This window comes from Leptosomus discolor, chromosome 11, assembly GCF_034619465.1.
Source record: "Leptosomus discolor isolate bLepDis1 chromosome 11, bLepDis1.hap2, whole genome shotgun sequence".
NCBI lineage: Eukaryota > Metazoa > Chordata > Aves > Leptosomiformes > Leptosomidae > Leptosomus > Leptosomus discolor.
Window position 1 is genome coordinate 4,195,099 of NC_141401.1, and position 24,116 is coordinate 4,219,214.

General features: G+C 43.1%; 1 protein-coding gene across 2 annotated transcripts in view; it reads left to right on the top strand.

Annotated features, from left to right (window-relative positions):
• ADAMTS17 (ADAM metallopeptidase with thrombospondin type 1 motif 17) overlaps nt 1-24,116 on the top strand; it is a 188,806-nt gene that overhangs the window by 11,744 nt on the left and 152,946 nt on the right. For both annotated transcript variants that reach the window (XM_086471601.1, XM_086471602.1), the window contains exon 4: nt 15,145-15,317. In XM_086471601.1, coding sequence (XP_086327727.1) covers nt 15,145-15,317 — 173 coding nt within the window. The remainder of the gene's footprint in view (nt 1-15,144; nt 15,318-24,116) is intronic.

Genomic DNA, 24,116 nt, shown 5'->3' on the forward strand with positions numbered 1-24,116 from the left:
CTCACATTTCAGAGTGTGTAAAGTGTCACTTCAGATATTTTCATATAATTTAATCAGAAGTATCATCTGTGGAGTCCAGCTCCAGGGATCTGGCTCATAACGGGATGAAAAGATATCTGGAAAGGGGAAGAGATGCACAGTTTCTCTTGTAAAACAATCTACTTTTTTCAGCTTCCCACATGTCAGCATTTTTACCTCTATCTAGCAGAGCACATGATCCATAATAGACTATATCGGGGTGCACGGTCAACTAGGTAGACTTTGGGTTTATTTTCTTTTTTTTCCAATTGCTTTGTATGGGCTTATGTGCATTTGAAACAGCCAGATGTAGTTCAGCAAGGTAATTTTTTAACTAGGAGCTTGCTTTTGCTTTTTCTTTCTGGTTGTCTCCTCAAGGTTAAGCTCTAGGTATGGTTCTATAGGGGTTTTTATTTCTTTGAGTGGCAACTTTTAAATTGTTTGCTTTACAGTTATGTGAGATAAATTAAACTTTTTTTTTTTTCTTGCTTTGTGTTAGAGGGAATGAGCTCGTAGAGATTGCAAAGAAACTTTTAAGGTCTTTGGCTTTACTTGGAGATCTGTGAACCCAGGCTTGAGGTCTGGGAGTCCAAAATGTGATAGCAACCCATACAGATATCCCCAGGCTAACTTTTGTCTAGCTAGATTGGATATTGAAGGAGGTCCAGCTGTGACAGCACGGATCCTGTGTGAGCTGGGTGGGGGAATGCTTCAGCAGTGTTTGTCTGCCATGCTGTTATGCTGGCTGAGGATACAGTAGCAGCTGAAATGCAGATGTGCCTCGTGTGTGTGAAGCTATTCTGGACCAAACAACAACCTCTCAAGCAATTTCTAGTGCTTCTCTGCTTAAATAGTTTAGCAATATGAGGTATATTATTTCAGTGGGATTTCTGTAGTATAATAAGGGTTGGGAAGTGAACCAGCTTCCTGAGAAATGGCAATGATTTAGACTTTAATTGTGTGTCTGGCAGTTAATAGTAGACATTCTCTAGTGCTCTGGATTCAGTTTCCAACATCATGCTGACCCACCTTGCAGTGTTAGGATCCTGGGCTTAAATCCTGTGGGTCTCCACGGGCATGTGAGGTGCTGGTGGTGAGTTCCAAGTTGTCAGTCTTCAGTTGTGACCCAACGTGGCAATGTTAAAGTTGTTTTTTAAATATATTAAAAATAAGTGAGGCTTGTGGAATGATTCTAAGCCCTAGAGTCCCCATTGGAGTGGGAGACTAATAGCAAGGGGATCCAGTTCTTTGGTGGTGGTCCTCCTGCCAAGACTTTTCTCCTGTCTTTCACCTTCCTCCAGTCAAGCCACCAAAGAAGGTCAGTAGCTTTACTATATTTTTGCACTTAGAGTGGGTGCCTGTGAGCTGCTGCAAACCTTGCTGGTATCGTAATGCTTAGCAGCTGAAACCCTGAAAAGATGCAGCTCTTTTGCACCCTTTTCATTTGGGTGAGATTATTCTTGTTTGGTGTTAATAAAACAGCTGTTGATAGTACTTCCTATCATTTTTCAAGAGAAAATGGCTAACTCTATCCACTGATCATAGTCTGTCTTCTCCCATTTTTAGAGCCAAAGTCAGATTGTGAGCTAGTATATAAACTGGTCTAGTTTTTGGCTTGTTTGGAGCAATTGAATTTTATCCTTTCTGGAAATGTGTCTGGGTGGGTTGTGTAGAGGGTATTTTTTATGAGCTCTGTGAAATCTCTTTAGGTTTCAGTGTGCCTGTATATTCTGTTTGTTTTATTCCTCTCCTGCCCCGTTACCCTGCCAATATTGTAGCTTCTGCCTTCTACTGGACGGACTGCGTATTAAATGGAGGCAGTGGGTCAAGGCATCTCTGATGTCTTCTATTGGGCTCCCAAAGGGACAAAACGGGAAGCAGGACTGGCAGGTTTAATGGGTACAAGAGTAAGACTCACTCGTATGGGAACAGTTGAGCGGTCAGGAACAATTGCTGTTGTTGGACATAAAGGGTTGTGGCAGCAGCAGGAGGCACAAAAGTCTTCATTATCGGGAGCAGCCGTGGAAGCAGAGGTCTGAAGGAGCTGACTGGAATAGGCAGCCATGAACTTAAAGTTTGCCTGTATCTCTCAGTTCTTGTATCCCTTGGTTTTTGTATTTGAGCAAGCCTGTGTAGCAGCAGAGATGACCTGTGCTTGCTCATGAGGTTGCCTCCTAGCTGGCACTGCATGTTGGTAAATCTTATAGCCAGGACCTTTATTTTCTCTTGTGTGGAGCTGAGGTCTTAGTAGTTCAGCAGGCTTATAGTTCTCATGGGTTCAGACTAAGCCAATCTTCTTTTTGATTCTCTGAGTATGAAATCTTGGTGCTGGTTAGAGTTACAGATCCCCTATGTCTCTTTTTAGAGGAAACATCAGAATTCGGCGCCGCTCATTTCCCAGCCAAGCACTGTAGGTGCTGCAGCACTGTGTTCATAGAAAATGCATTACAAAATTCTTACACTGTGAAATAAGACAGCCATTAGTTAAAAGCAGGATTGAATCAAAGTCAGTCCAGGAAATGTGCCTCATCATTTTGCCACTGAACCTTTTGACCTTCTGTCTAGGGGCAGGGTGCTGCCTCTCCTTGGCAGAACTGAAATTCCCTTAATTCCTAGATTTATTTAAGGCTATGGATCTTGTTCTGTGACTGGATGGTTGGGCTTTTTTTTTTTACCTGATGCTAATTGAGGGGCTAACCTAGGATTGGATTTGGGGAGAGCATGGGTTTTGCTGACTCTTGTGCGAGACCAGGATAGCTTTATTCCTTCCTCTAGCAGGTAGGTGAGGGAAATCTGAGACAGTGTGATTCCCTGCCCTGGGATCACACAGGACTTTGCAAAACAGCTGGGAATAGAATTTGTATCCCTTGGGTGCTGGTTCTTTGTGTTGACTGCAGGCTAGCTGTGCTAAAAAGTGACCCAACTGCTGCACAGTGGGGAGTGCTGCTTGCTCGTGCAAACAGCCACCGCTTCATGTAGCCATGTCATAAAATAATGAAATTGCTCATGGGCTTTGCCACTTAAAGGCAGACTCCTGAATGTTTTTCATTGTTGCAGGAAAGAAATGTAAGTCATGGCCGTTAATAGGCTTAGCACGTTAACGACCTAATTGACTCCTGTCTGGTTTGGATTAACTTTTGTGCACAAGGAGTTTAGAAACAAAAAAATTAATCCTCTCTGACACACAAAAGGTCCATTCCTAATGAAATTGTGTGGAAATGATGATCTAAGGGCGTGCTTCCAGGGTTTCTCTTGGGAAAAGGCCTCTTTACCATGGTACTCACCAACATTAGCAGAGGGAAGGACTGATCAGATTTGTACTAGAGGTTGTAATCTGGCTCACCCAGGCTAAAACTTGGCAAGAAAGAATGGAGGTTGTAAATACGTGGGAAATACTCACTTGCTGGACACTTTAGATCTGCATCCTCTATTGTGGAACAACATAGACAGAAAAATACCTGTCTGTGTAAATACAATATAAAATGAGTATTTTTCAAAGCCACAGAATTGCCATGCTCGGGCATTTTCCCAATGAACAGCCCTTTGCTGTTCTTTTTTTCTGAACAGACAGAATTCACCTCTAAAGGTATTGTCTTCTTAAAATGTTACAATTCAGTGGTACCTGGCATGATCTGGGGTTATTTGGGATTCAAATAAAATACAAAGCATCAGATGGTGAATTTTTAATGTTAGTTATTGATCATGTCATAAGAATTTACACAGAGTGAAATTGCTCAATGGCAAATTTCTATTGCCAGCAATGGTCCTGTGATTCCTGAACTTGATGGATTGTAAAAAAAGATGCATGGTGATATAATGACTTGTGTGTTTATTTGTAGGGGGAGGAGGAGAGCATTTTAAGAAAGCAAAATGAACTTAATCAGGAAGTGCCATGTGTCAGCGCTACTGAGGGGATAAAGAGCCCTTTCCAAGGGCGTTCCTCTTGTGTTTCACCCAGAAGTGTGGTGCTTTCCTCACAGACCCCAGCCATGGGAGAGGGGAAACTGAGCTGAACAGTTCCTTGGGGCTAGGTAATGCTAGCAGTCTGGTTTGAGAAGTGGTTGTTAGAATCTCTAAACCAACTTCTTCAGTCTAAGTGCCGTTAACATGTCCTACAGCACTCAACATTATTTTTAGAGCTGCAGGAGAACTTTGTGGGAGCCAAATTTCTCCTGGAATAATCTGTATAAGAGGATTAATCTGGCTGTAGTCAGGAATGGGAAAGTACTTAGGGTCTTGCATGACTGCGTCTTCGAGATTTGAATCTGAAAGTGCCTACTAATGGGTTAAAAAAAATCCCAGGTCTGTGGATTCAGGGCTGATGTTTTAATTCCTTTGTTTAAATTCTGAAGTGCTCCAGCAGGGAAGGAGGGATCCCATCACTGTGGGCCAGGTGCTATTGTTAGTCATACGATACATGTACACGTATTATTTTTATCACCTGTCATCCAGCAGGAGAAAGGGTTCAAGTCACAATGAACACTTCTGCTCGGGCATGAACATGAGCCCCTGTGAGGCAAACAGAAAACCTATTAAAAGGGTTCCAGGTGCATAGGCTGTGAGGGGGAAGGAAGGAAAGGTTGGGTTTCATTTGCTCTGAAGCATGGCATCATTAGGAATACGGGAAATAGCTTCACACTAGTGATGTGAAACACTTCTTGGGTTCTCATCTCTAGACACTAGGCTGCATCTGGGGTACAAACCTGCTATCACACACTGTTCTGATTTTAAAGAACAAGTTTGACTTTCTTGTCGAAGGTCCCAGACTAGTGGTCTTTCTGGAGAGCGGATGGAGTCGTAGGGGGTTTTGTTTGTAGGTTTTAATACATATAAGTAAGAATTCATCTACAGATGAGCCAGGTGGGGAGAGAAAGAGATCTCTTTTAATGCATCATACATGATTTTTTTGCAGTGCCCTCAGGTTTGGCCGAGACCTCCATGAAGAGACTTCTCAGTTGATTTGTGGGGACAAGAGGGTAGCTGCAAGGCCAGTCTCCATTTTGGCAGTATCTCTGATTCCCACCAGTCTCTGACCCCATAGGAAGAGCTCGTGGCAGAGAGGAGATGGGCAGACCAGAGAGGACTATGGGGGAGCTGTACCATCTCCTTTAGTAACCCCCTGTGGCTAAGACTGGGGGTGGAAAACACCTGAGAAAGGGCTTCTTTCATTGCCCGGTTTCTTTGTGACCTTGTAATATATACAATAAAGCTGTTCCCACCTGACAATATCCACCACACCCTCAGCTCCAGTAAATAGCTGTAGTTATGTTAACTATCATGGAACAGCAGTAGTTTAAATAATTTGCTGAGATCTGGTCACCTATTTTGCATGTTTCCTATGCCATCAAAGTCTATGGATGAAAAAAAAATTTGGTTTTTCCTGGTGAGAGAAAATATCATTGTTAAAGACAGAATCAGACTGTGTTATGAAAGCATAGGAATCTCCTCTAACCATGTCATAAAACTTTGTTTCTTTGGGAAAAGTAAGCTCTGTTATAACTTTTCCAAAGGTCTCCAGTGATGTATTAAAGTCCCCTTACATAGAAGAGATTTGATATAAAATACAGTTCAGGAGCATGAGAGCGAGCAGCTTGGCTTTGGAGGGAAGGTTGTTACTTCATGTTTATGATATAGACCTCATGAATTACTCTTAAATGTGGGTTTGCTTTAAATCGCTTTGTCAGTTTAAATGAACTCGTTTTCATTTAATGCGAATGTGCTGCATTGAGAGAAGCATGTAGTTAGAAAACAGGAAGATGGACATTATAGTTCACAAAATAACAATGCGTGGCTTCTCTGCATAGTTACTTCTCAACCTGTTTTAACAATTGGTCAAAGCTGGTAATAATTTAAGTAAGTGCTAGTATGCAGGTATCAAATGTAGGGAATGCTTTCCCTGAACAGGTATAAATCCTAAACACATGTTACTGGTACGTTGCATTTCCCCATCTTTAATCATTGTCTCCTAGCCGTGTTTTCTCTGCAGGTTTGACTTGGCCTGAAAGAGCCGTTGTTATGGCCAAAAACCATGGGCACTAAAAATAGAGAGATGTAATGCAACCTGTATTAGTCCATATTAGGAAGCATCTGTTGAGGAATTAAAGCGAGGATTTCAACAATGGGCTATGCAGAAGATGTAGTGTGATTAAGTGTTTGCAAGCATAGAAGTATTCCCTGTATCAGAAATTCAGCCCTTTACCCACGGGAGTGTATCTCACTTGTGTGGATAAACCCCTTGGTTTCTTCAGGTCCCTGGTCTTCCAAACCGGGAGTCTGGATTTTCCCTGTAAGTGTGTGATTGTTTCCTTATGGCTGATAAACAGCAGCCTTTTGGAGCAGTCTACCATTCCAAAGTGTCCTTTTCCGTCACATGTGGCAAGTGAAGTTTTATTGCCGGTCTGTTCTGGATGAAGCCCGCAGCATGAGGGCAGCATGGATGATTTGGAGCAGGAGGGACTCCAGTTTCTTTTTCCTCGACTGTCAATGTGCAAAAGAGACCAAAATAGAGGATGTGCAAATACATGTAGTGTATGGATTTCTTCCCCTTCCAGAGCAGCTGCACGCAGTAGAACTGTACTGCTCCTTCACTTGGCTCCTAATTAAACATAGTGCTGGTTTCCCTTGGAACTTGGTGAAATCTAAACTGGCAGGTGGTAATGAGCTAGGTTGTCTAGCGTACACCATCCTTGTCTCGGGCCATTCGTGGGTATTCCAGTGGTTATTCTGGCTAGAAAGGCGGACAGGTGGCTCCAAGGAGACTAAGGTACATCACTCACCTTTTAGCTGTCTGTTTTTTTTCATATTGTCATAAATCATAGCTCAGGGATAGAGCCAGGACTTGGGAATTAGGAGTCTGTTGGTCTCAACTAATGTTGTTTGACCTCCTCAGCAGATCCTTTGGGATCTTTCTTATAAAAGCTACTAAGTGTTGGGCACCTACATGTTTGTTTGGCCCAGATGGGGACATTGGGGCAGGTTTTGCCTCTGTTTAAAAGCTCTAAGCTTCCTTTGAGGTAGTTTGTAATTAAGAGTGATCAGTCATAGATGTCCCAGATGGTGAACCCAAGACTAAAGGCACAGAAAATTAGAGGTCATTTAGACTATAACCTCTAACTCTCAGTTTCTTATTTGCAAATTAGAGCTACTAACTCTTAGCTGGCAGTGGTACTAAGAGCCTTTGGATCTGAAAGTCACTCTATAAGCTGCTAGTTTCTGTCTTGGCTGATCTGTTCCCTCTATAGTTTGACATACCTGTATACATTAGGGATTAAAAATAACTACGACTCTACTTTTTACTTCACTTTTGTCTGCTGAGCCAACACCATTATGGGAGACGAACCTGTATTCTTTACTGGCTTTTGCAAATCACCAGAAGTAAATTGCCCAGCTTTCAAGGAGGTCTGTGCCATGTCCCTCAAGGTGTAAGTATAATGGTGTGGTCAGACTGTAGGTGGGGAGCCCTGGGTTTGGTGAGGCCCTGAGCTCTTCCAACCTCTGCAGAAGGAATTGGAGTTCACTGCCAAAGCCCAGGATGGGTTGGTAAGGCTGGCAGTTGTGAAAACATTCTGTGCAAACTAAGCACATTTGCTGAAGACTCATTAAAATAAAATAAACCTGGAGGCCAGTGATGCCATGTTTCACAGTATAACTGCAGCCAAGCCTCTAAAGCCCGAAGGGGATTAGGGCTGTGCTTTGTGATTGGTCTCAGATCTGCTGAGTTCAAGTGATCAAAGGTGAGGAGTCTGAGTTCAGGGTCTGATGTACGTCACTCCTTATCACTTGGACCTAATTACAATTGTGTTACAGATCTTCTCCCATGGCCCCAGGCAAGCTGGGATCTTTGTGCTCTGCCACAAACAAAGGAAATCGATTCAGCGTTAGAGACTTTACAGCTGTTAACAAGGCAGATCACGTACAGGATGAGAAACCAAGGCACTGAGGCTGAGGGAGTGACAGAGCAGGTATTTCCATTCCCACTTGTAACAGTCATACCATTAAGCCACGCTCACTGTGCCTGCTTTCTGTGACATTAAATTGGCATCTTTGTCTTAATGTGAGTCCTTGTTTCTCACTGGATGGAAAGCCTACAATGAAGGTCTTCTTTTAAAAGGAGATGAGTGCACATAGTTCAGGAGGTGGCAATCTTTGAAATCCTGCTGACAAACCAAACCAGTGAGCAGGCAGAGCTCATAGTGCTTATCCTGTGCTATCTTACAGGCCTGACATTAAAGACAAAGTCCTGAAGTGTTAAGTTGACAACTGAGTATGTTTTGCAGAAGAGTGAGGTTCTAACGGATGTGTCCAAGCCACAGACTAACTTGGATAACAATCCTTGCAATAAAATCTCTCTGGTGTTTTGAGATGCAGCACAGAGTTCATGACTTCTGTCTGAAGTTCATGTTTGCTGCTGTGCCAGACAAATAGTCATGAACTTGTGATTTGGTATGAAAGTGGCTGGGGGGGGGGGGGGGCGGGAACACGGGACCAAACCACAAAAAACAAACCAACATATTTGGGCGGTAGATTAGGAAGCAATGGATCATTCTGCTATGCAATGATTTTTCCTACCAGCTCATGCATGATTTTGTCTACCATTCTAGTAAGAAAGAAATTTGGGATGCATAATCATTTTGTAGGACAAGGCCTTAAAAATGAAAGGACAGCTCTCAGTCAGTAATCAGCTGTGATTTGAATGAGCAACCGTTTTTAATCCCTGAACTCCAGACTACCCACTGGCATCAGCTAGCTCTGATAAATCTGAAATCCCAAACTTTCCATGGAGGTGTAAAAGACCAGTGCACAGGGGCAATTTTGTGCTGTGTCCTGACAGAGGTGAAGTGGGCTCCATGTTCCCATGGCTGGAAATATTTTGGGAACTGCTGGTTGTGGCAACTCCAATAGTGTCTGTTCTTGGTTTCCTTCTTTGGTTGTTGCTTGTGTCTACTCCAAGGTGGATACCACAGGAAAAGTGTCAAGGAAGCAGCTATGTTGAGCAAGGCCCTGGGAGCTGAAGTGTGGTTTCTTTTTTTTCTTTTTTCTTTTTTTTTTTTCTTTCAGGAGATATGTGTTTTGAATAGAACCTCTCTGTTGTTGTATGGATGAAAACTGCAGCTGCAAGGTAACCAATGCGCAGAGCTTTGGATGTGAAGCCCACAGGAGGCAGTAAAGGGATGTTTCTGGTGGCATCCATGAATTTTGAACTGGACTCCTTTACATGGCTGTGGCTATCTTGCACTCTGAGCTGTCCTGTGATCTGTGGTGGCCCTTTTAGCTCAGGCTGTGTTAGCACATATCCTTCAGTGGGCTGACTTCTGCAACAAATGTTTTGTCATCCTGGAAGTCTCAGCTCTCTAGGCCCGTTCAAATTTGTCTTGCTTCTAACCATGAGCACCTTCATCCCCAGGTTGAGCAAAGAAGGTTGCTGACTGGTACAGCTTGTGGGCATCCACTGTGGTGATGCTGTGCAATCAGTCTTTTGAAGAAGCTGTTCAATACTGTTTGGAAGCAGCTCTGCTGTCAGATCCAGGCATGAGGAGTAGATCAATTTAACTGTAGCATGTTTCTCTTGATGTGTTTTTTAAATAATAACCACTCTTCTTTGTGTTTCAACCCACCACCCCATGATCTTAATTCAAACTGAGGAGGCAGGCTGCCTGTATTCTGTTTCGGTTTTGCCTTTGCTCTGATCCTGGGATGTAAATGCTGCAGCTGACTTCTGCTTTCTGTTTCACTTCCTTCCTGGGCTCCACCTTACACCTTGCCTTCTTGATTTGAAATGAAATCAAGGCATTATGCTAGATTTGAGAATTTCTTTGAAATTAGTGCAGTGTCTAGATTATAAATAGCAATGCCAAGAGACATGGATGCAGTATAATGATCTTTTAAAGTCAGAATTGATAGCCTTTTGAGTGGTTTTTGTATCCTACTACTGGTACCAGAGAAACTTTGTGGCATCCTGTCCCTCTGATAATTCAGCAAACTTGCCCTTCCTCTGGTTGACATCCCATTTTAGGTTAACTAGTAAGCATGTACCTCAAGAACTGCCTTTCCTTAATTTCTAGGCTTCATTTGTGTTCAGGATCTCCTTTTTCTTCCTCTCTGTTTTGCTGTGGAGAATTGATGATTTTTACTTTAAAGTGAAACTAATAAAACCTGCCTGATGTGAGTACCAGTAAAATACTCTCTAGAAACTCCTGGGGCATAGGGAGGACTAGTGTTAGCTGTTGCCCATTTGTATACTCTCTCCTTTTTATGCTGCTGAAGTAACAACATAAAGGAAAACAGAGCTAGCGCTCCATGTGAGGGTATATAGAGATGGTAAAGGGGTCATGGGTGGAGGGAAGTTAGCAGAGGGCTTCCTGAGGAAGAACTGAGGAGGATTTTTAAGGCAGCAGTAGAAAAGAGCTTCTAGGGAGAAATCTGGCCTTGCAGAAAGGACTCTGCAATTTTACTCTTATTTGTGGCTTTTGTTGAACTGCATCCAGAAACTTTCAGTAGGTTTAACTAGAATGAGGTAGCTAAAATTACAAAGGGAAAGATTAGGGTGAAAACAAGTGGAAGATTATAGGAGAAGAGTTTGCTTTTCAGATGAGTCTGGGAAATACTGTTGGAAGGGAGGTAGGAGGAGCAGGAAGGGACTCTGCAGTTACAGCAAGAATGTGCCAAAACCCAGACAGTGCTAGACAGGGCTTTTGGTGTGTAATAGGAAAAGGTCATTTGGGGCGGTTGCTTTGGAATTGTACATCTGTTGGGTTGCCATAGAAAGCACTGAACATAAGGAGTTTTCTGCTGAGGCTTCAGAAGAACTCTGTTGTGCTGCTGATCACAGTAGGGACTATGATTTTTTTGCCATTCTGAGGAGGAAGATTTCAAAGACTGTTGGACTGCAGAATGTGGTATGATCATGTCGCTTTGCAGGTGACTAGCCAAGGAAAGGTAAGGCCCTGTAAATAAAAGCCAGCTAATGAGCTTGTGCAATGTTATATCCGTTTTATACTGAGGATCTGGGAGTGTATCACCCTCCTCCCATCACCTAGCAGTCCTGAATTCTGTGGAATTTTTGGCCAGATAGACTGTGTAACACACTGGCAAAAGAGTAATGTCCCTTGTGCCTAGTCACCCACAGCATATACGTGCTGTGTTCTAGATTGACTGTGTCAGCTCATATTTCACATGAAATTCTCTGACCTCTTAAGCGAGGAACACCTGACTCCTAAAATAGTGTGCCGTTTGGTTATGTGTGCTCCCCTCAATGTAAACTCCTCTGACAGGCTCCTGCCCATGTTTTATGGCCTCTTATGCCTTCACACTAACACTTAACATCTGCACCACAAAATTTGTAACATCAGTTTGTTCAAATAAAGAATCCACCAAGCATTTAATCCTTGTTTTAATGGCTAATGTTTATTTTAGTTTGGGGTTTCATGTACTTATGGAGGGATTCTCTGCCCATAGTCCATAAATCACGCGGGGCAGGAGTGAGACTTCTCTGTGCTGGCTTGTTTCTGAAGTGAGGCTCTAGAGATGGGGGTTTTTTTGATACCTCCATAAAGTTGACTCACCTCAGGTATGAGCTGCAGATGTGTTTAATGAGGATTTTTACTGTTGGTTTTGGATCTTTTTCCCCTCTTCATCAAATGTATGCGATGTGTTTATTTCTTTTGTTCTGTTTGTGATGGTTCATCCATGCAAATGATAGCTGTGTTTTCTCCATGTGCTTGATTATGCTGGAAAATTGTTTGCATATGTGGTAGGCAGGAAGATGCAAAGAGAGACCACTCTGAAAGTAGCCCTCTGCAAGGACAAAAAGTTCAGAAAGATTAAAGAAAAGTTCCCCTATAGAGGAGCTACAAACTTAAAAAGGGAAAGGAAAAAAAAAAAAAAGGGAGGGGGCGACACTCCTGTTCAAGTAGTTTGTGTCGCTTTGCCTTCCCTCTTCTGCAGTGTATCACTGGTGACCACCTGAGCTCTTTGTAGGCTGCCTTGAGTCCGTTACATGTTGCCTGTTTGAAGGGCTCAGTAAGCTTAGTCTTGGACAATGTGAGGGAGGATGAGAGTGAGAGCCCAGATTCCCTCGGTTAGGTCACTTTGGCTGTGTTTCTAGGCAAGCCTGTGGGGTGGTAGTTTTCCACACGCAACCTCTAATCCCTACCACCCAGTGGAAAGCAGCCAATCCACAGCTTCAAGTAAAAGTCGTGGAGTAATGGAGGCCAGAGGCTTTGTGTGAACCAGGACTACCCAGCAATTTGCCAGGAGTCCCTTTACGCTGCTGCTCTCCAGAAATCACACCTTTTAGAGTTTTGTACAGCTGCCTTCTGCAAAGAGGTGCCGAGTGGAATCGGCAAAGCTTCGCCAATTCCTTCAGCTGCCTCTGGAGGAGGGACCACGCCAGTCAATCCCACAGAAAATGACCATGGCATGACCTCTTCTCCCCAGCGTAGCATAGTGGGTTCCTCTTCTGACAAGTGGCTTCTTTTCCACTGAAAAAGAGATTTTTTGAAGTGAAAACCCAGAGTTCTTCCTCTTAAGCCTTTTTAGACAGCTCATTCGATACCAGGCCTAGACTTATGTCAGTCTAGACCTAGTCCCCCATAAGAGCAACTTCTCTATGGGTAGGAGATTTATACCAGCTGGAAACTTTTTGATTTATTGGAGGATTACCAAATAAGAACTTGATGGGGAAGTGCTGTTACTTCCAGGAAGGATCTGGTTGCTAGCAGCAAGACTCAAAAGGTCAATGTTCTTACTGGAATAATTTGCCTTCTCTTCCCTTTTTCTCTTCTTTCTCCTCTGGTATTTAAATGATAACCTTGAGAGTACTGCAAGTCATGTACATGGCTACGCAGAGGGAGGGATGGGGGGATGAATGGAATGAAATGAATAAGCAAACAAACAAACACGGGAGCTTTTTTGCTGACATTTGGGGAAGTCATCTCCATTTCATAGTTGGCAAATTGAAGGTGCATTCATTTTTCCTTCCTTCTGGAAGGTAGAGTCACTTCATTTTACTTTATTGCCTTTCTAAAGCACTTAGAAACATAGAGATCCCCTGCTTGTGGCAGCTTTGTCATGACTGCACACTTTTCTGTAGATGTCCTGCAGTCCATGTGATAATAAGCCTTGAAAATTGGATATTTTCATCAAATTGTTGCTGCCATGCAGCTTCCACTATTTTTGAGCACCCCAAGTTTTCTTTTTTTGCTTGACCATAGGCTCCTGTCTATCTTTTTAGACCGAGGGGGATATTTCCAAACTCTTTTAAAAAAGATTCAAATCGAATTTCATGGATGTTTTCTCAGTTTAAAATATGTGCCAAGTTTTGACAGTTGATGCCTTGGGCAGAAAAGCATGTGCAGAGCTATACTGGATGACTGCTAGACGGCTCGGAACAGGGATGTGGGATGGACGTGTCCAAATGTGCATACTGACAAGACAGAAAATGTATGAATGAGCAGAGGGCAGCGAGCCCATTTCAGGTGGGCTCTGGGAGACTTATAGCTGATGGAGTTCATCACCCTGAATACAAGAGGGTCAGTCAAGGAAAACTGATGGTCTGGATGTGAGTGCATTTACCAGCCTGGGAAAGATGGGAAATTCAAGCTGAATTGTATAAGGGAGCTGGTAAACAGGCTGTGGAAAAACAGGATCAGTGAGCACTAACTCAGACCTGCCTGCTGCAGAATGGTGCCTTGCTGAGAGAGGGTCTCGGGTTAGATCTACAGAAAGTTAAGAAGCGATTCTCTGCTCTGGGCAATGAGCAGCATGTGTAGTGTGACATAAGGTGTATCTGTCTGATCATCCGTTGTGGTCTTTCCTGTGTCACTTTTGCATTGAATGTTGTGTTTAGGCAGTTTCAGGATCTGCTGTGTGTTCTGCTCCCTTTTTCTTTGGAAGAAATCAGCATTAGTACCAGTGTCAGTATCTGTTGCAGGCTGAGCAGCAAGCAGATTTAATTTCAGTGATTCTTGGCAGTTTGTTTCTTATTGCAAAATAAATTTGTTTTAATGACTTCATTTGCTTTTCTTTAATTTTACAATTGAAAACATGAATATATTTTTTGTGACTGCAATGAAGTGAGTAGATTCAATTTCAGATCTGAACTTAATTTCTCCTTTGTTCGTGCCTCAGCTGCTTTGCACATCTGCATTTGAGCCGTGAAACACGTTTCACCTTTCAGTTTAAAGAGGACAAATTACTAATACATTAGTTCCTTAGTTTGGAAGAAGGGAGGTTTAACGTCCGTGTTTTAATTTTTGTGTTAACGGTAGCTGACCCCTGCTTCATTTTCTAGTCCTTAGAATGGATCCTTTTCACAGGTTCTTGTACATTAAGTTCATTGAGGATCAGCTGGTCTAGGGAGTCCCCTGCTTTTGGTACACATACCCAATGAAGAGGCATGTGAGCTCTGCACGTAGGTGGCCGGTGACTGCAGCTGCTAGTGCTGGTGCTTGTGCCAATAGCAATAAATGAGCAAAGAAAGCCTGAGAAGGTCTTATCTAGCCTGACCTTCTGCACTTCTGGGTTTCATCCAGAGACTTCTGCAGTTGGCCAATAATGCATGTTCCAAAACAATCTGACTTAAATTAAGATTTTTGAGACTTTATCTTGTGTTCTCTTACATTGGTCTAGTCGTGCTGGTAGCAAGTAGAAATGCAATTGATGGAAATAATGACTCCAGGAATATCTGGCAACTTCCCTGGCGAAGGAGAACCCCAAGAGTCTAGAGTGTACGCTGCATCCCAAAGCATGGTCTTCTATCCTAAAGTTTGCTTCAACAGATTTTTCCTTAATTAGCACTTGTTCTGTTATAGTGGAATGTTAGTCCTTTCACAAGGAAGATTTCCAATTTCCGAAATTTTTGCTGCTTGGTTTGAATTACGGTTAATCTTTTGCTTTTCTGGACTTCTCTTTTCCTATCCTTTTTCGTATTTACATGTAATCCAGTGGTCTCATACGAATCTGCACGCAGAGGTGCAGATGTACTTTCAATGGAACCTCTTGGTTGCTTCTTTTAATCAGCAAAGAACACTTTAATTAAAGGTCATTACAATCTGAATGTGCACAGGAATGTTTGTTGAAAAGAGTATAAATGTTTTCTTATGCCTTAATAAGTATTTTGACTTTTAGAAAAGAAGAGACAAAAGAAAATGAAATCAACCAGTGACTGGAGGGAGAGAAGAAATGCCATTCGACTTAACAATGAGTACACAGTAGAAACTCTGGTGGTGGCAGATGCTGATATGGTCCAATACCACGGTGCAGAGGCTGCCCAAAGATTCATCCTGACAGTTATGAATATGGTAAGTAGGCACTTTACCCTCAAAAGAAGAAACAAGAGTAAGTAGACCATATCCAGGGTAGGTTAAAGCTGGCTTCCTTGACTGAAATGAGTAACTGTTTTGACCTTGAGGTATGAGGAAAGGTTTTGGGTTTCTTGTGTTATGTGCTGCCTCTTTCCCAGCTGTGTGATTCCTATATTTCCCCAAGGACATCACAATAAAAAACTTTTTTGAAACTGCAAATTTTCAGTTAGCAAATATTCCAGAATCATTCAGGAGTGGTGTTTTCTGCCATGTTTTTCTGCCGTGTACTGCTATGGTTTACCTTGGACGAGAGTGTTTTGGAGTGGATAGATGGTCTTGTCTGACATGATGTTTCTCAGGTTCCTCAAGATTTCCATGGCACACGTGTTTCATAAGAGACATTTCTCTGTGGGTCATTGTCACAGCAGGCAGTCAAAGTGTTATTGATGACAGCAGTCGTATTGATTTCCAGCAGAAAACATGGCTTTAAGTTGGTTAGAAACACTTTTTAATCTCTGGTTTTTACATAATAAAAATGAAATGTCTGCCTCCCTTGCTGTAGGAAACATGGCAAACTTAGCACCGACCTGCCCGCTGATCCCGTTCTCTCTGCCCCAGGACCTCTTGGGCTACATGAAGTGGTGCTGATCATACCTCTGAATAGTTGTTGGAGTTGGGCTTTAGAAGCATTCTAGAAATTCTGCAGAGAATCTGCCAGGAGGGAGGAGAGCCTTTTGAAATGGCAAGCTCACATGAAGCGCGGGTGTTAATTTGCTAGCTGTCCTAGTAGTTAAGCCTTCCGTCTCAGTTGATAAGGGAACACAAAGCCTCTCACAATGAATGCTCCCTCACTCACTTGTTGGCAGTGCCAATAAAGGGATAATGGCTAAATTGGATGTGGACACTGAAAACTCTGCTTGGAGATGGCAGGGGTCCTTCCAGAGGCATTTGCACAAGGAAGTCTTGGAGGAAGCTTGTATATTTCTGCCCATGCTATTGTAATGTCCAGGAATAGTTCATTCTCCTGACTAATGCTCTGTTGTTGTTCATGAGCAGCAAATTGGCTTGGAAAAAAATAACAGTTCTTAATAGTAATTGGCTGGTCATGCTTCCCAGTGAAGAGCTGAGTGACGGATGCTCAGTGCGTAATCCGGCTATGGGACAACAGCTTTTTAAGAGGTCTTGTTCCTTTATCAAGCACTGGTGTGAGGGAGCTCTCCTGTAGTGAAATGCTTTGCTGATTGGGCAGCGAGTTGTTTAACTAGTCTTTTCCATTGACAAGCTGCTTTTCTGTGTCCTTCCTCTACCTTTTATTTTGCCTTCTAGCATGCTGTGACAGTAGTCATTTAATAGGGCTTCGTGGTGTCTCTACATTTATTTGGATTGGTTTGTAGGAAATCTCTTCTTGCAAAAAATCCATTCACGTCACCATCACTTCAGGGTCTGCTTACTGGCTTTCATGTGTTTAAGGATGTGTTTGCTGGGGGCATAAGAGCCTTATTCTTCTCAAAGCCATGGTCCTCCAACTTTAAATTCGTGTACCAGTTTTGCAGTGAGCAGGTAGAGTGTAAGTTCAAGTCTGAACAAATCTGCTTCTAAGTCCCTTCTTGAACTAAGAGAAATGCATAATTAGAAGGAACATATGTGTCAAGGCTGAGTTTCTTCCTTATGTCAGATGGTTGGGGCCTCGAGAGGGGTGATGGATGTGTTTTGTTTGCAGTGGCATCCCAGGGGTCCTCCTAAAATCTGTTCTGCACTGATGCATCAGTGAGAGAATAAAAATCTGCCATTGTGCCCCACAGTTCTGCTGGGGCTGGGGGAGGGCATTATGGCTGTGAGAGCTTTTAAAACACGTGTCTAATCATCTGTCTTGATGATCCTCATGCCAAAAGGTCAATTATTTCAGTGTAGCCATTAGTGCATCCCTATCTTGTGTAGGGATGTTTATCAGCCTGTGAAGATTGTTAGGGTTGAGTACACTGATAGACCAAGTCCTAAACAAAAGATGGCTGTGAATACTGCTGCCTGTCCAGGCTGAGGAGTACTGTAGAACATCTCAGCAACATCAGCCTGCCAGGTGTGAATATATATGTGTGGAGAGGTGCTGATAGATGGGTTGGGTTCTCTAAACCCATTTACTAAACAAATATTGAAGCTTAGTTTCCAGTGGATTTGGCTGATGGACTTTTAAGCTAGGTTCTGATGCCGTAGTGTGAGCTCACCCCTTTATTAGACACTAGAGAGTGCACATGGAAGAGGACTCTTGGCTGAGGAACACATTTATCTGACATCTCCTAAGGTGCAAAGTCCAGCTGAAATTCTTCCCACTGTTAAGTCATTGCTCTTAGGGGCTCACCCTTGCGGTTTTTCTGATGTCTGGTAGGATTTCAGCTTTTCAGCCTTCAGAGGAGCACCAACACTCTCTCTCCTTTGTCTGGCCATCTTCATTCCCACACCTGTAGGAACATAATATCTTTCAGGCCTCTGCCTCCCTGAAAAAACTGTGAGTGGCTGGCAAGATCAGAAGATACTGAGGAATAATAACGGGAAAACACATAGATGGCATCATTGCAGAAATCCTTTATATAAGGGCAAGTTGAAATTCAAGGAAATCAAAGGGGATTTTAGCTTTCCACTTGCTGTAATGAAAGCTGATCTTCATCCCAGCAAAAGAGACTGAAGAATAATTCAGAAAATGTGTTTCAGGAAGACAGATAGGATAGTCATGTGGTTTGGGTAGGCCTTAGCTGAACCCTTCATGCAGCCATTACTCTTTGGGTAATGCCTGAACCAGCCGTGGTGAGTCTTTGTGTGGTAGCTCCTCATCCATAAAACTGTGGTATGAGGAATGGCACGGCCTGAAGTCCTCAGGGCAACGTCTCTTACATCCCTCTCTGGTGCAGGAGCAGTTGTGCTCTGTGTAACCACGCAAATGAAATTGGCTGCTTGGGGTCTTTGTTTCCTGCCTGCCTCGATACGACTTCTGTCAGCCTTCTGTGACTGCTAGCTGGGGGACAGGATTTGCCCCATGATATTAGGCAGTGCTTATTCAGCTACACTGCAGGATGGCGGGCTGCCTCTAAAAGAAACCAGAATGTTAATTTTGGCTTGGATGCTTGCATTTAAGCAAATAGAACATTACTGGTCGGGGTATATTAACTTTACTCCTCTCTGTAAGCCATTACGTTTACTGTCAAACCACAAAACAAGCATTAAGAGGTCTTATTAATGCATTTTATATTTATAGACATTTTAAATAAAGTGATCTGCCTTAAAGTATTTAATATCTATTTACGTTACAAGAATTTCTGAAGGGGGAAAGAAGTCAGCATTACAAAATACTGTTTTATTGCTCTCTTGGTAAATGAGAGTCTTAGTGGAAAAACCCCCCACCACCCTGCTCTAGAATAAACAGCTAAGAAACACAGCAAACCCCTTTTGCAACCCAGAAATAACAGACAGTACTTCATAAAGCAAGTGCTGTGTTTTTAGTGATACTCTGTAGTTCTGACTATCCCCCTGAATAGAGAATAGATTCATATTAAAGGTACTTAGAGGTGCAAGCTCTTCCATTTACTAAACTAATATTTGAAGTTGCAAGACAGATTTTTCCAAGATCATGGAAGAATTTCCCTCTAAGGTACTCTCTAATGTACAGATAGGAACAAGCATGGCTCCAGGGCTTTGAGTTGAATTTTTTTAAGTCACCACCTCTAAAATGAAATTTTTTCCTGTTTTCTGGCAAGGTATCTGATTTAACATGATTTTATTAATGGCTGATTCCTGATGGTTTTGTGAAAAATAAAGAAGTTGTCAAATGCCACCGTGTACATCTGCAGCCTTAGCAAGGCAGTGAGTTTATGGGCATGCTGGATGTAAGGACATGTACAGGGTGAGATATCAGCAGAATTACAGAAATGCAAAACCAGCTACTTAATTATAGGTGCTGATTTACTTTTTTAAGTTAAACTCCTTTGTTATTGAACTTTTGCACTGTGGTGCAACGTTTGTGTTTCGGTTCTAGTCTCCCCTTTGCATCTTTGGCTTGAGTGTATCTCCCGTTCCTGCCCTCCTTCAGCAGCTGCCAGCGTTTAGAACTTCCTCTAAATTCCAAAACGAAGTGCCTTTCGAGTAAAACATCCTTATTTTGCTCACCCACTCTGTAAGTCTGCTTCTGGCAACTATGCTTTCTCATTGCGTCTCATCCATGTGGAGGCTGTTTGGATGGATGTTCTGTTTCTTATGAAGTCCCGTGTTGCTCTTGCGATACTTCATGGCTTCATCTAAACCGAACTTCAGGTTTCTCAGCCAGCAACTAGAAGACCAGTGCATTGGCATTCTCTCTGCCTCTCTCCTGCGTTTCTGTGTGTCTGCTTACAACAGCTGCCATATTGAGCTCGGTTCAGGAGCAGGTTCTGAAGCACTGTTTTCTTGCAGGATTTTTATGCTTTTATTTCCTCTTGTGTTTTCTTTTTGTCTGAGAGAACTGGCCAGCAAGACAAAAAGGAGCTTGTCTATCCTCATAGACAGGCAAACTGCACTGGCCTATACTGTGACTGGTCTTATGTTGTGGAGGACTTATGCTTTCAGCTTCCTTGAGAAAATTCTGATTCAAATGATTCTGAAGCATGTGATAAATGAGCTCTGAACTCTTTGGAAAGTTCTGTCTGTGTCTGTAGTGTTTTTAATGATGAGAGGTGACTGGTTTCAGCTAGGAGCTGAACAGCGAGTTGTGAATGTTGGCTTCTCGCAATTGTGCAGAGCTTGCTATGCAAACCAAGTCCAACTCAGTCGGACCCTCTGAGCATTTAGGGACAGAGATGTCTGAATTTCCAAGACCACAACATATAGTAATTTAAAAGCTGCTTTCTATGGATTTGAGAACTGGGGAAAAAAAAAAATTGTGGTTTGTTTGTGTGGGTTTTTTTGGGGGGGTTGTTTTTTTTTTTTTCCCCTCCCTTAAGTGAATTTTTTTTGGGCTTTGGAATAAAGTACAACTGTTTGGATTGGTTTTTGAGCTTGCCTTTTTCTGAGAGAATACAGCATGCAGGGGTAAGTTACTGTAGTATGTGTTAGTTCTCCTGCAGCTGTTGCTAAGCCATGCGATTAGCGTGGAAGCTCTTTGCAGCAGCAAGCAGTAACTTGAAGTTAGTGATCTTTTGGATGTCATTAAGAGGGAAAATTTTTATGTTGTTCTTTAGGAATAATACTGGTTTACTTTCTGAAGCCTTATTTTACATTCTGCAGATCATTTTTCATTTTGGATTTCCCCTGTGAGAGTTTTTTCTGTGTTAAAGAAGCAGATAAAATCACTTTTATCATGCATGTATTGATGGATTTATATCTTTGTGCTCTTGGGGGCTGGCACATAAAGGCTCCAGAGCTGCCACTGATAATCGGCTCCCTTACCCTGATCTGGAATTTTTGTGATGGGAAGGAAAAAGGATATAAACATTTGATCACTGTCTACAGATTTCTCTTTTCACTCCAGCAGCCCCAGGAGAAAGAGTTATGTCAACTGTATCTTATAAAGAGCCATGAATATGTTCTTTTTCATAATGTTTAATGGGATAATTTGAAAGCTTGGCTTTAGGTGGGTGTTAGAAATCCTATAGCACTTTTCAAAACAAGTGAAAGACAACCTCAGTAACCTGACTAATACTTCTGCTGTCCAAACGTCAGGAGTGTTGCCAGCAGCCAAGGCAATGGGGAGGCTCTTGCTTGAGCGCAGCGTTTAGGGAAGAAAAAAGAAAAAAGTCAATTTACCCTCAGGGTTGCTGTTCTGAACTCCAAAACATCTGAAACACACACATCTCCCTCCCACCGTCCACCTGCAGAGGAAGCTCTTGGGAATTAAAAAAAAAAAAAAAAATTAAACTGATGTAGTTTAGTTCCTCTCTTAGCCCAATTCCTCATGTCTATGTTGTGCTTTACGCATGCTGGGGCAGGCCTGGACAGCTCATGCCAACGCTGCATTTATTCTGTCCCTTCCATGTCAAAGCAATAAGGAGAAAGAAAGGCAGGAGGAATGCAAACGGAGGAGGAGGAGGAGGAGAAGGATGGTTCAGACTTCAAGCTGTTCTGTTTTCTCCAGGGCATTCTGTGCAGTAAAGCTCTGTCAGGGAAATGCAGGTGAAGGAGGGAGATGTCAGAGACAGGCTTTATTCATTTTCTTGTTCTTCTGTGCTTCCCCTTCTATTTTTTCTGTCTGTTTTGTTTGACTCCTTACCATACCTCTTTCTGTTCCCAAAGCTCCCTGTCTCTACTCTTGATGACTCCTCACAGAATGGAAGTCAGTACAGCATAGAAGTTCACCCACAACAGGGCAACCAGTGATTATGACCACGCTTCGACCACATTGGCAACTTTTCACATCCCTTCCCTTCACCCTAGTGACCAAGAACCTCCGTTGCTCTTCCAGCCAAGCTGCTTTCTGACACTGTGGCGATGTCCTAAAACAGTAACCTCTGCATTTTGTTCCATGGCAGTGTGTTAGCGGGCTTCATGCAGCTGATGCTTGTGTTCCCAGCTATCTTATTTTATTAAAAGGTTCTAAAATACCACAAATATTTTTACTTTTCCCCTGTTGGAAGTGGTCACAGGAGCCTCAAGGGTGTGATGCAATTGCAGGCTTGAGGAAGGGTGGCAAGTGGGAAGGGAGGTGTCTGTGAGTCAGTCTCTCTATTAATGCATGCTGTCCGTGTAGCAGGAAATCTTAAGAACATCTGCACTAGGAAATCCCATTCCTCCCCTGGTACCAGTTATCTCAGCTACCTCACTTGGCACTGTTGCTCCCGTGCCAATGATAGACAGCTGGATGTAGTGTCTGAACAGCTTTGACACGGCAAGTCTGTGGGTGATGGTCTCCTTGTAGGCTGGCTGAGAGGGGCAGAAAGTGGTTGCTGCCACGATGGAATCCAGTTCCTAGCAGGAAAGGACTATGGATTTGAATTCTTTTATTTTAAAGACACCTGGATTCTGTGATAATGCTTTCTTTGGGCACAGCCTACCTTGCACAGTCTGCTTTAACACTGGCTGTGTGCTGGCAAAATGGCTGTGAATAACCTGTGCTGAACTCAGTCTCATATTTTTTTGTCAAGTGGGGGCTGCAGAGGCCTCTCTGAGGAGAGACCTGGAGCTGCCCCATGCTGGACACAGCTGGTTCCAGCCGTCTCTGCAATGGCCCCACCACAGGACACGGAGGAGCCCGTCAGGAAAGCTGTTGGCACATCTGTGAAAGAGCAAAAGGCTGCATAGGCAGGGAGGAAACAAGCGTGAGGAAAAATCTGTGTGAGCATCCAGGCCAGAGCAGGAGGAGGAGGAGGTGCTCCAGGAGCTGGGGTAGAGGTTGCCCTGCAGCTTGTGGAGGGGACCATGATGGGGCAGGTGGCTGTTCCCTGAAGTGTATTGCAGCCTGTGGAGAGAAGCCTGCACTGGAGCATGTTCTCCTGACAGGAGCTTTGGCCCATGGAGAGGACCCATGCTGCAGCAAGGGAAAAGTGTGATGAACGCTTTAGTTGTGCTGAAGTAGAACAGCCACCTGTACCAGTCAGGCTTATTTAGCAGAGCGAAAGGTTGTTGTTCCTGCCAGGCAACACGAACTACCATCCGTCTGGGCCTTCTTTAGGCTCCATTTAAGAAAACAAGCAAACAAAGTTTGAATAAACAAGCAAAGTAAAGCCTCTTTTGCATGCCCAGTGTCTTCTTGCTTTAGTATCCAATTGTTGCTGCTGCTAGCTAGGTTGAGCTCTTTTGAGATCACTGGTGGATGCAAATACAATGCAGTTAAACTTATCCTTAGAATAGAGAGCACAAGAGAAAAGGAAGAAGGGCTGCCAGCCTTCAAAATGACATGCTAAACTCTCCAGCAGCTGCTTCTTGCTATCCCAGTTTTGCTAGTGGAAACTCCCTTTTGAAGTCAGTGGTGGTCGGGTCTCTCTGGGCTGAGTCTGGAGGCAGGCAGCTTGTCTGCCCTAATGGAAAGGCCATCACTGTTATCCATTAGGCTTAGTGATAAGAACCTGTTTGCTGCACTCTCATTTTACGAGTAGAAACATGATGGGATGGTCAGAGCTAGCAGTGAGCTAGGCAAATCAAAGGCATCTGTCACAGGCAAATGTTTGTTAGTCTCTGTAGTGGTACATGAGAGACTGACTTGATCAGCGTGATGCCCCATTGACCCTCTCAGCTGACTGTCCAGGTCTCCATTTACACATAGGTCAACTGTCAGAGCCCTTCTCTGCAAGTGTCAAGTTTATCCCCCCAGGTCTGTAGTGAGAGGCCTTAGCTGCTCTACCAACACACCCCCGAGCTAAGCAAATAGTACCAGCACTTGTATGCATTGGTATAGCAGCCGCAGGGAAGATAAATGGCTTTTTGTGCTCATACTGGAGGTCAGTGGGTCAAATACTGAGTAGTGTCTGTCTTGCAATCTGTGCCTAAATTATAGGAAACATTTACGTGTGTGCTTAAATCCAACCCCAAACACTAAAGAGCTTAAGAACACTTTCACAGTGAGCATGTTTCTGAGTATTTGCACAAACAGGAAAAATACCAAGCATTGAAAATGTAATATCCAAAATGTGTTCATGTCTTGGGTTTGTTGTAGGAAGTTAGCTGAGCCTGTGTGATATTTCCAGCCAAACGAGCTGTGAGTAAGGAATATAGCTTACCTGGGGGCAAATCCTGCGTCCCATTAGCCAACAGTCTCTCTTCAATGGTCTTGATTTTATTTTTTTGACTGAGTAGGGAATATAATATGCATCCAAATGTTATTATGCGGCATTTTACACCTTT